At 41.9% G+C, this 12,421-nt stretch overlaps 1 protein-coding gene across 3 annotated transcripts; it reads left to right on the plus strand.

The window, feature by feature from the left end:
- The first annotated feature begins 6,299 nt into the window (after positions 1-6,299).
- On the plus strand, positions 6,300-10,736 carry LOC135846407 (N-acetylglucosamine-6-phosphate deacetylase). Of its 3 annotated transcripts, XM_065365485.1 has the most exons (10): positions 6,300-6,583; positions 6,739-6,804; positions 6,959-7,180; positions 7,325-7,464; positions 7,578-7,700; positions 7,838-7,967; positions 9,029-9,117; positions 9,230-9,371; positions 9,512-9,688; positions 10,146-10,736. In XM_065365485.1, the coding sequence occupies exons 3-10, from the start codon at positions 6,973-6,975 to the stop codon at positions 10,352-10,354; spliced, it is 1,218 nt and encodes a 405-aa protein (XP_065221557.1). In that variant the 5' UTR covers positions 6,300-6,583; positions 6,739-6,804; positions 6,959-6,972; the 3' UTR covers positions 10,355-10,736. The 3 variants fall into 3 exon arrangements, with proteins under 3 accessions (XP_065221557.1, XP_065221555.1, XP_065221556.1); XM_065365483.1 differs by lacking the exon at positions 6,739-6,804; XM_065365484.1 differs by lacking the exon at positions 6,300-6,583 and having other exon boundaries at positions 6,590-6,804.
- The last annotated feature ends 1,685 nt before the right edge of the window (positions 10,737-12,421 follow it).

Raw genomic sequence — 12,421 nt, forward strand, 5'->3', positions numbered from 1 at the left:
GATCGCGTCCGAAACGGCGGCGGCCGTGCCACCGCCGACCATATCGGCGACACTGCCGTTGTTAATGATGACGCTGGCCGGAGTCGGGCCCGCCGCCGAACCCAGAATACAGCCGGCGCCGCCGCCGCCACCACCACCACCGGCGCCCGTAACTACGCGGTTGCTGGAGCCTGGTGCGTTCGGTCTTCCGGAGGCGCCGCCTCCGCCGCAATTAGCGCCCGTCGAATTGCTGGCAAACTGGCATCGCGTATTCCATTGCCTGATGGTGTTGCCGGAGTCGTCGTTTCCTTCGTTGTAGCAGGTCGTGTTGTCCCAACGGCAAGGGTCGTCTTGAGCGTTGGTCGGGTAGCATTCGGTCGTCGTGTGGATGTAGTCGCTGGCTTTGAGCGGAGTCGACAAGCTCGGCGGACACGGAGGGCAAGGCGGGCACTTGGGCGCGCACGGCGGCGGCGGCGGTAGCGCCTGACACGGGAGCGATCGCGTCAGCCCGCCGTTGGGCAGTGCGGGACCGCGCGTCTGACGCGTCGCCGGACAATTCGGACACGAGGTGGTCGGAGCGCCGGCCGGCGCCGGCTGCGCCGCCGACGGCGCCATTTGTACGCGTCGCGCTTGGCAGCAGAGTCTCGAGGCGCGCATACGTTTCTCCATCAACTCTTGCCGACAAAGATCGGATGTGGTTTTCGGCAGCGCGTACGCGATGTTGCACGTAAGGTATACGGAAAAACGACGATTGAACCAACGAGCGAACCAATACCAGTATCGCCGACTAATAAATAATCATTACTAGGCATTTTGTTGCGTCACGTCACAGCGCGGCGTTTCGTGGTCACACGTGTTGAGTACAAGAGTACAACGTACATACGAGAAGACGTAACTAGTAACTACCACCATTTACTCGTATCCGAACGCAACGTCTGCCTTTCATCGTCCTTACTTTATTCGTATTGCACGATCCATGGAGAAACGCGCTCCTACCACAAAATGCCTAGTAATCTTCTCTTTGTATCAGTTGATTGATATATTCGCATTTTAAGTGCTCTCCCTCGTTGTTTGTTCAATTCCGGTTTTCCTGTGTTCATTGCCTCGGACAGTTTACTCAAACGTCGAGGCGAGCAAGGTAGTTATTGCCTGTATTCGATGAAAGGCATTGCACGAATTTAATGATTACTCGTAATTGGAGAAAATTGAGCTCAGACTCCGAAAATACCCCCCCCCCCCACCACACCCCAAATTCAGAAATTTCGTGTATTTACTATGTAGCGATTTATGCATATTATTATTAGCTTGAGCGTTCGAAGGTAGCTTTTAAAAAATATATCAAGGTACCTATGTACTACCTGACCTACCTTAAACAGGGGCCGAAAAAGGTTTTTCAATCAATTACGTGGTAGGTGCACCTTGGTGTACTTACCACTTCATTGTACATATAAAAATTTGAGAAAAAGATGAAGAATACTAGATTCGAGAGGGTGGAGGGGGGCGAGGTGGTGAAAAATCGAATTTAGAAGCAAAATCCGTAAAATTTTGAATAAATATGTTTTTTTTTTTTAGGTCCTTGAACTCGATTTTGGAATTTACTTTACGGTAGTACAAAACACAATATGTATTTCAATCATTTCCAGTTTCAAAAATGATGTCAAGAAATCACATCAATTCGCTCTTCAAATGACGTTTTCTCACTCATTCAGGGTTGGATTGAAAAACGAACATCAATTGGTCAGAAAACGTCCTTGAAGGTGTGAGATTCGACAATTTTTTTCCAGCTCATTTTGAGTCCAAGAAAGTGCCATTTTCACGTAGAAGAAAGCCACGAATCGGCGATTGGACGCCGGCAATGAATTCCCCGTCCCAGAAAACCCCACTAGCCGAGAAATGGAGTCGCTGACGTGCATTATTTCGAAAATTCATTTTTTTTGGAAAAAGCTGCATTTAGTGCCAAAAATTGACTGCTCGAAATATGCACGTCAGCGACTCCATTTCTCGGCTAGTTGGGTTTTCTAGGACGGGGAATTCATTGCCGATGTCCAGTCGCCTATTCGTGGCTTCTTTCTACGTGAAAATGGCACTTTTTAGTGCTCAAAATGAGCTGTAATTAAAATTCAAAAAAGTGTCAAATGGAAGCCACGAATAGGCGATTGGACATCGGCAATGAATTCCCCGTCCCAGAAAACCCCCCCAGCCGAAAAATAGAGTCGGTAACGTGCATATTTCGAGCAGTCAATTTTTGGCACTAAATGCAGCTTTTTTTCAAAAAAATTGAATTTTCGAAATTATGCACGTCAGCGATTCCATTTCTTGGCTAGGGGGGTTTTCGGCGACGGGGAATTCATCGCCGGCGTCCAATCGCCTATTCGTGGCTTCTTTCTACGTGAAAATGGCACTTTTTAATGCTCAAAATGAGCTGTAATTAAAATTCAAAAAAGTGCCAAATGGAAGCCACGAATTGTCGATTGGACACCGGAAATGAATTCCCCGTCCCATAAAACTCCTCTAGCGGAGGGCTGGAGTCGCTGACATGAATATTTCGAGCAGTCAGTTTTTGGCACTAAATGCAGCTTTTTTTCAAAAAAATTGAATTTTCGAAATTATGCACGTCAGCGACTACATTTCTTGGCTGGGGGGTTTTTCTGGGACGGGGAATTCATTGCCGGTGTTCAATCGCAAATTCGCAGCTTCTTTCTACGTGAAAATGGCACTTTTTAATGCTCAAAATGAGCTGTAATTAAAATTCAAAAAAGTGCCAAATGGAAGCCACGAATAGGCGACTGGACATCGGCAATGAATTCCCCGTCCCAGAAAACCCCACTAGCCGAGAAATGGAGTCGCTGACGTGCATTATTTCGAAAATTCATTTTTTTTGGAAAAAGCTGCATTTAGTGCCAAAAATTGACTGCTCGAAATATGCACGTCAGCGACTCCATTTCTCGGCTAGTTGGGTTTTCTAGGACGGGGAATTCATTGCCGATGTCCAGTCGCCTATTCGTGGCTTCTTTCTACGTGAAAATGGCACTTTTTAGTGCTCAAAATGAGCTGTAATTAAAATTCAAAAAAGTGTCAAATGGAAGCCACGAATAGGCGATTGGACATCGGCAATGAATTCCCCGTCCCAGAAAACCCCCCCAGCCGAAAAATAGAGTCGGTAACGTGCATATTTCGAGCAGTCAATTTTTGGCACTAAATGCAGCTTTTTTTCAAAAAAATTGAATTTTCGAAATTATGCACGTCAGCGATTCCATTTCTTGGCTAGGGGGGTTTTCGGCGACGGGGAATTCATCGCCGGCGTCCAATCGCCTATTCGTGGCTTCTTTCTACGTGAAAATGGCACTTTTTAATGCTCAAAATGAGCTGTAATTAAAATTCAAAAAAGTGCCAAATGGAAGCCACGAATTGTCGATTGGACACCGGCAATGAATTCCCCGTCCCAGAAAAACCCCCCAGCCAAGAAATGTAGTCGCTGACGTGCATAATTTCGAAAAGTCAACTTTTTAGAAAAAAAGCTGCATTTAGTGCCAAAAATTGTCTTTTCGAAATGTGCGCGTCCAATTGCCTATTCGTGGCTTTTAAAATCGATTCAAAAGTTCAAGTATTAGGAGTATCTAACCTCCTAATATACCATATTCTCCTAATGAAATTGGTCTCAATTAGCATCTTTTATTACCAAAAATGGTGAAAATTGAAAAATTTCTGTTTTTTCAAAATTGAGCTTTTTGGCCAAATGACCAAATGAACGTCAATTAGGGTGTACGATTAGTCGATTATTACTAATTCGGCATCGCTGATCACGTCAAGCTCGTTTATTCGAGTCGATTGAGCTTTTTTCTACATGAAAGTTCGATATTTTTGAATAAAAGCTTCATTTTGGAGAAAACTTTGAGCTTTTGGCAAGAACTAACGTCGGAAATGAATTCACCGTACCCAAAAACCTCCCTATTCGTACCATTCGTACAGTCTAAAAAGCTCTCTAAAGCTCGCAAAATCGATTCAAAAGTTCAAGTATTAGGAGTATCGAGCCTCCTAATATCCCATATTCTCCTAATGAAATTCGTCTCTTTTAGTATCTTTTTATATGTACTTGAAAATGACAAAAATTGGCAAATTTGTATTTTTTCAAAATTGAGCTTTAAAGCCGAATGAACGTCAATTGGGTGTACGATTAGTCGATTATTACTAATTCGGCATCGCTGATCACGTCAAGCTCGTTTATTCGAGTCGATTGATCTTATTTCGAAATGAAAGTTCGATATTTTTGAAAAAAAGCTTCATTTTGGAGAAAACTTTGAGCTTTTGGCAAGAACTAACACCGGAAATGAATTCACCGTACTCAAAAACCTCCCTATTCGTACCATTCGTACAGTCTAAAAAGCTCTCTAAAGCTCGCAACATCGATTCAAAAGTTCAAGTATTAGGAGTATCGAACCTCCTAATATCCCATATTCTCCTAATGAAATTGGTCTCATTTAGCATCTTTCATTACCAAAAATGGTGAAAATTGAAAAATTTCTGTTTTTTCAAAATTGAGCTTTTTGGCCAAATGAACTTCAATTAGGGTGCACGAATAGTCGATTATCATCAAATAAGCATCGCTGATCACGTCAAGCTCGTTTATTCGAGTCGATTGAGCTTTTTTCTACATGGAAGTCCGATATTTTTGAAAAAAAGCTTCATTTTGGAGAAAACTTTGAGCTTTTTGCAAGAACCAACACCGGAAATGAATTCGCCGTACCCAAAAACCCCCCCTGTTCGCACCATTCGTACAGTCTAAAAAGCTCTCTAAATATCGCAAAATTGATTCAAAAGTTCAAATATTAGGAGCATCGAACCTCCTAATACTCTATATTCTCCTCATGAAATTGGTCTCTTTTAGCATCTTTTTATATGTACTTGAAAATGACAAAAATTGGCAAATTTGTATTTTTTCAAAATTGAGCTTTTCAGTCGAATGAACATCAAATAGGGTGTACGAATAGTCGATTATCATCAAATAAGCATCGCTGATCACGTGAACCTGATTTATTTCTTTCGGTCGAGCTTTTTTGTTCCTGAAAGTTCAACTTTTATGAAAAAAGCTTCTTTTTCGACGGAACTTTTAGCTTTTTGGCAGCACCAATCAGAAGCAAAAAAATCGTCAAATTGAAGAAAAAAAACATAGGCGCTGCACGAAAAAAGTTGTCAAAGAAAGGTTGCTTTAAAAAATACGTGATAACCAAAAACCCGGCAAGACTGAAGAAAAAAATGTCATCGCTTTCACACAGGTCACACAGGTTGTAAAATTTGTCAACAATTTTTAGGAAGAATGTAGTGTTTTTTTTTTCTGCAAGATGAAGCATCCAAGGTAGGCGAGCGTGTTTTTCATTTTGAAACCTTTCTTCAACTTCAATATATAACAGTGCTTCGTAAACATCCGCATAAACTTTTCTCCTGAAGAACGTAACGACGACTGCAAAGAAGATCTACGAAGAATATAAGTATGCGTGTTGTTCGAAAAGCTAGTAGTTTGACCAAAAATTTCAGTTCTTCTCACTCTGATTGAAAATATGTAATATGAAACAACATCAATACTCATATTTTTTCATCATCTCCGGTGATCTAAGATCTATACGTATAATCGCAACTACAATAGCAACAGTGATTATTGATTATGTAGGTAAATACTATGTAGGTACCCGTAATAAGTTCTGTTTTGAACGAATAAATTAATCATAAATTGAAGCAAACTGCACTGTCGAGTATTGACAGTTGTTTCTTGTCTTATTCGTTCTTCGTTCATCAGTTTTCCTTGCTAACCTGAAAGAATTTTTCACACAAAGTACCAACACTAGTCAGAATAATATGAGATTATCGTAATTCAGTTTCGTTAATTCAATTCCAACCGGTGTTTCTAATTGAATTAATCATAGCCAGTCAGTAGTCACTAAATTAAAATTAAAATTAAAATTATAAGCAAGAAGGTAAGGTAAGGTATAATATGTATATGTATAATTAATTCTCATCATGATGAATCGCATAATCGAATCGATCCTTCAATTCAATAGGAAATTTTCCCGCTTTTAATATTTCTCAGGAATACTCACCAGTCACCAAGTTATTTTCAAATTTTTCATTCAAAAAAAAAAAAAAAAAAGTCGAGCTTGGTCGAGCGGTGAACCGGTGAGTGCCGATTGGGCGATTGGTGAACGGATCAAACGGATGCGTAAGAAAAAGAATCATATAGGCCATCTCGTATTGTGAATTGTTACGCATCCCGCGTTCAAAAAGAAAAATCGCATCAATGCGCAACAACAACAAACTTCACTTTTGATAAGGAGAGAAGAGATAAAAACAAAACTCGACTCGACTCGACTCGAATACTCGAATGAATGAAATGATGAAAACTTGAAGGAAAAGAGTGCTCGAGTACTCGATGAAAAAAAGTTATGAAAATTAGTCGAGGTAGAACGAGTAGTTGGCCATGACTCGATTGCGGAGCGAGTAGCGACAGAATGCGAGAAAAATCCCAAAGACGAGTTCGGTTATCGGTGAACTTGACTCATTGAAAAACATTCTCACTCTCGCAGCTGGTATTGTTCTGATCTTTGTGATTCGGGTAAAGTACCTAGTACCTACTACCTACGCATAAGCATAAATATTGTACGCGTACTCGCGTAGTATTGCATAATATTCTCAATAGACATTTTCTTCGGGTTCGTTGCATCGCGTCGCGTCGCCGCGCCTAATATTTACGAGTACTTGTACTTTCAGAGTACGGAGTAGTACCTACTACCTACCACTATCTTTCCTCTTCTACGAGAACACAAATAGCTAGCTGTACGTACATGTTGTTGACGTTGTAGCTTGTAGCTATACACCTATAGACATACTCGTAATATCTACGAACGTAAATTAATCGTTACAGTAGCGCTAGCAATTACTGCGAGTATTATTAATTAATCATCGATTATAACGTTTTATTTTTCCGAAGCGAACGCGTCGAAAATGGCGAAAAATAACGAATTGGTCAGATTTGAAAACTGCAAAATACTGAGAAACGGCGCCATCGAAACGGACGACTATTTGTACGTGAGAAACGGCAAAATCCAAGACCAAATGAAATTATATTTCGACGAAAAAATTGAACCGGACAAGAGAATCGATTGCAAAGGTGCTTTACTCTCGGCCGGATTGTTGGATGTTCAAGTAAACGGTGAGAGCGTCATTATGTCCGCATACAATCGTACATACATACATACGTATTCGTATTTTTCCTTACGCCACGTTTCGGCTTGTATTATGTAAGTAGCCTAGCTCGTAGCTCGTAGCTTGTACTTTGACATTTGCGCTTTTTCAGGCGGCTTCGGTATAGACTTTTCTTTCAACGAGAGTAACGTAGAAGAAGGATTGAATATGGTTGCTAATGGTATTTTGCAATTCGGAGTGACGGGCTTTTGTCCCACTTTGGTCTCTTCTCATCCGGACACTTACAGAAAGGTGGTAAAAACGGCGCGGCGGGCGGCGCGTTGATTAATGTTACTCGTAGGTATTAGCGTATTACGGATTTATAGTGTTATAATTGACAATTTTGTCGACTCCGACTCGCGCAGGTTCTTCCCAGAATGGGTGAGACAACGGGCGCCATCAATTTAGGAATTCACTTGGAAGGCCCTTTCATTAACGCCGATAAAGTCGGCGCACACGCCAAAGGACATCTCCGCAATTTAAGCCGCGTGCGTTGGTCGTATTATTTCTCATAATTAGACGCATTTTCAATTTCAATTACAAATTATACGAGTACCTATTTATGTATAATACGATGTACTCGACGCTATTTTCTAAAATACAAATATCGTTAACAATTGAATAGGGTATGAACAGTGTTTTGGAAACGTACGGAAATCTGGATAATGTAAAAATCATGACTATCGCGCCCGAAGTGGACGGAGCGTTGGAAACCATCAAAAGTTTAACGCAGAGCGGCATCGTCGTGTCAATCGGTACGCAACAAGTAAAATACAAATATCATTCGTACGTTCTGTAGTCTGTGTCTGTACTGTAGGTAAGGTACTCGATCTTAATACGCTATAGGTATACAGTATACACTATACACTATACAGTATAAATAATTACGTAGAATGTAGTCTGCTAAATGGTAAATTATGGTGAAAAAAATCTCACTGCCTAGGCCTATCGTAATTTCAATTGGCGCATTCGAAAAGTACGAGTAGATAGCGTAGCAATTAAAAGCATTTAACAACTTTAACGACGAGTGACGAGTGGTACGTGGTACGTGGTCGAGTACCTACCGCCGCCGCAGCAGCAGCAGCAGCAGGAGCGCCAGGTGCGCGAGATTACGCGAGTAGGTAAACTGCATATAAAGACAAAACCACACAAACAAAGAGCCAAAGCAAAAAGGATGAAATGACGTGGAAAAAATAACCAACAGTGTAGCGTCGCTTCATTAAATACTCAAAAGCGTCGAATATTTCGTTATTCGAGTACCGGAGTACGGGGCTTGGTACTATTGTGTAGTGTGTAGGGCCGCGCATTATCGCGTTACGAGTGCATAATACGAGTATTTTCAACCACATCACACCTGCTCTAACGTCTCGCCCTCGCGGACCTTTTCCTTCTCCTTGTCGTTCTTTTCTTTCCGTCCCCCTTTTCAGTTTTCTGTTTCAGTTTCAGTTTCAGCAGCCTACACGAATACTCGCAAGTACCTGGCTCGGTTTACGCCACGGTAGGGTTGCTCGTTGCTACAAATTCAGTACTCGGCGATTGCAATAAAAGTACATACTTGAAAACAAAAGAAAGAAATAAATAAAAATTAATTGGATCGCGAGTAGATTTTACTCGTATCTTTACATACTTTTATGTAGGTGTAGGTCACCCGTCGTACTCGTATCATCATCGTATGTAGGCTAGTGGTGTACGACTACGAGTAGTCGTTTAATCGTTAACAAAATGTGGGAATGGAATACTCGATACCTTTACTTATTACCTATGTACGTATATTGTACGTAGATGTACTAGTATTATTGTTTGTGTATTTCATCAGGTCATTCGACAGCTAATCTAAGTACCGCCGAAGAAGCAGTTAAAAATGGAGCTACCCTCATTACGCATCTGTTTAACGCTATGCCTCCGGTGAGTGCTCACTGCTCAGGGCTTAGTGCCTTACCTTTGCTCGCACTAACGCACTTGCATTGAGCCAAGCATCGGAGCACCGCAATCGTACTTATTGGTTTTATTTTTTCAGTTCCATCATCGCGATCCCGGAATACTGGGTTTGCTCACGTCCGAGAACATTTGCAACAAGCCGATATATTTCGGTTTAATCAACGACGGCTGCCACACCGATCCGGCCGCCGTTAGGATCGCATATCGCGTCAACTACGATGGTACGGTACCTCTATAGTCTATACCTACGAGTATTTACGTATTAATTTATTACCTAATTACCCAACGACTAAAATGTACTACCTACGAGTACCTACATACTACGAGTAATAATTGCGCTGTGTCTATTCTCTATTCGCAGGATTAGTTTTGGTGACTGACGCTATCTCAGCGGCCGGACTCGAAGAAGGAAATCATCGTATCGGCGATTTAGAAATAAATATTCGCGACAACTGCGCCTACATAATGGGTACTAATACTTTGTGCGGCAGTATTTTGCCGTTGAATAAATGCGTCAATTTATTCGACCAATTCAACCGTAAGTACATATAGCTAATTAGCTATAGAGCTACAGCTAGACCTACCGACTATGTGTGCGATACTGCGATATTACGTACAAATAGTACGAGTATGTACAAATACGAGGAGCTTGGTTACCAAGTTAGACAAACGCCATTTCCACAAAACTCGAGTTAGGTATCGACTTTTAGTCTTACGGAGAGCGTTAGCCGTTAGCGTTAAAAATCCTACGCTACGATAATAATTAGTCAATAGTCGACTTTAGCCACTCTACAGTAGGGTGAAAAATTCAACGTTACATACGTACGTACGAATTTTTGTACTCGATAAAAAACCTCAATTTTCTCAAAACTAACTTTATGGCGTTTGTCTAACTTTGTAACCGAGCTCTTCATACTATGTAGTATGTACAAGTAGACGTATACCTAATATGTACTGCCGAACCCTACCAATAATTATGTGCTGTGTTGAAACAGAATGCGGCAAAGTAAAAGCTATCGAAGCGGCCACGCTGCATCCAGCTCGAGTTCTCGGCATATCCGACCGTAAAGGTACGTTGAATGCGGGCGCCGATGCGGACATCACATTTTTTGACCAACAAAACCTCGACGTATTGTCTACTTGGATAGCTGGCTCTTGCGTATATTCCAAACGTGACGACGTTTACGAAATTATCGTCGATTAAAATCGCTTACTTCGGTGTCGGTGGCGGTGTTTTCGTGTTCTGTTATAACAATTAATAAGTATCTTACGTGTACTGTACGTCTACGTGCGTTGTAGATATATCTATCTATACAATAAGTACATATGTACAATGTACATCTGCTGCCTTTCCACTACCTGTACCTCTACTTATTGCATGTCATGTCGGTTTGATGGTCGCCGATTCGTGATTATTTTCCATTTACCCATCATTTTTGTACCAACCTATCAATTTTGTTTTTTTTTTTTACCAATTTATACGCGTTTTATTCTTTACGTTATTACCTACTTTTATTCGTCTTTATGTCGATTATACTACATTACTTATGCTATACGTCGTAGTACATTAAACTCTGCGCATAATATATGCTCGACTCATTTATTCGCTCGTAGATACTAGATAGGTATGTACTCGTATTCGACGGTATGTGTATTGTGTATTGTGTATTGTGCACTAAGCCGGATCTTGACTTTTATTTATTAGAGACCTTCGTTTCGAGTTGCAAGTTACTCAGAAATGGAGGTAATGTCTCCTCCTCTGCGAGAGAAATTACTCGTACAAATCACGGATATGTTTTTTACTTTTTTACTTCGTGCTAAGAATTACAGTCACAGGTAGGTCTAGGTACCTGATTGTAAATTTGCAGAATTCCCTGGCGGCCTGTATTTTTTTTCCAACATCCTTAAAAGTCAGACGACATCACAGAAGACTCGAAACTGTGATTGTTAATTTTTTTCAACGTTTTTAAAAGTCTGGTATAGGCCTGCGAGTGTCGAGTAGTCGCTAGTCGAGTACCTATTTTGAAGAATTTCTCGTAAAATCGCAATTTTTTACGAGCGATTAAAAGTTGAGCGAATTTGAAAAGTCTGAAACAGAATTTCCATCGGGTCATTGACCCGTCTGTCTGCACTTTCAAAGTCGTCTGTCTGTATTTCTGTCTGGCTTTTTAAGGTCATTCGTAGCTGTAGCGACGTAATGTCGAGAATTTGTAGAGATTTTTCAAAAAATACGACGCAGGTACTCCGATGCGAGAAAATCGTTGAATTTTTTTCCTAACTTTTCCCAAGTTTTCAAAAGCCTGACACGACATGATGCCAAAAAGTCAGCTTTTTTAAAATTGGCACCAGAGCGTTTCAAAATATTTCCAATATTTCGGCATACGAGGTACATTTACCTTTACCAACTCGTAATTTCAAAAAATAAAATAAAATAAAATAAAATAAACGATTTGCAAGTTTTCAAACGCTGAGTAGAACCCGCAGCGTAGCAGGCATCAAACTCAGCACAGCAACGGGCAACAGATACACCACACCACACTCGAATGCTTCGCATATTGTGTCGAGTCATGACTCGAAGCGACGGGGCGGGGCGGGGCGGGGCGGGGCGGAAAGGCAACTAATTAAGCAGCGGAGCACGATTGTCTCGCATCAACGAACGAAAAAGTACCTACTACCTACCTAATGGCCAATATGAAAGCGTAGAATAATGAGACGGCGAGGTGGCGCGTGGCGCGTGGCGGCTGCATAACCGCTCGCGCTCGATTGCAAAAATCGCGAGCCGTCGATAGACGACAGACGACAGACGATATAGGTAGTCGAAGGATTGATCGTTTTCGAGTGTGTCATGAAGTGCGGGTGCGGCGATAGTTGGTGTCCAGTTGCGGTGATCGTGTTTTCCGTGCTCGTAATTAACGTAATTTCTCGCCTAAACGAGTCGCAGTCGCAGTCGCAGTCGGTTGGCGTTGGCGATGCGCAACTCTGTAAACTTGGGTGCCTCGGCGGCGGAATACGGGCACGCGCACCCGCACGCGCAGCGACGACGGCCGTATCGCCGCCGCCGCCACCGAAATTACCGTATCACGCGCGCGTCAGCCGCGTAAACGTGCTGAAAAAGGCGCAAAAAATCGATCAAAAAAGCGGGCACTACAAATACTCGTCCAAGTATCGGCCTTCGAAGGCCTCATCCGAGCGTCGAGTATCGCGCAAAACCAACGGCTACGCGCCCAAAGTGACTTATTTAACGAAATCGACGGTAAAGCCGCTGTGCTTG

This window comes from Planococcus citri, chromosome 5 (genome assembly GCF_950023065.1).
Source record: "Planococcus citri chromosome 5, ihPlaCitr1.1, whole genome shotgun sequence".
Taxonomy (NCBI): domain Eukaryota; kingdom Metazoa; phylum Arthropoda; class Insecta; order Hemiptera; family Pseudococcidae; genus Planococcus; species Planococcus citri.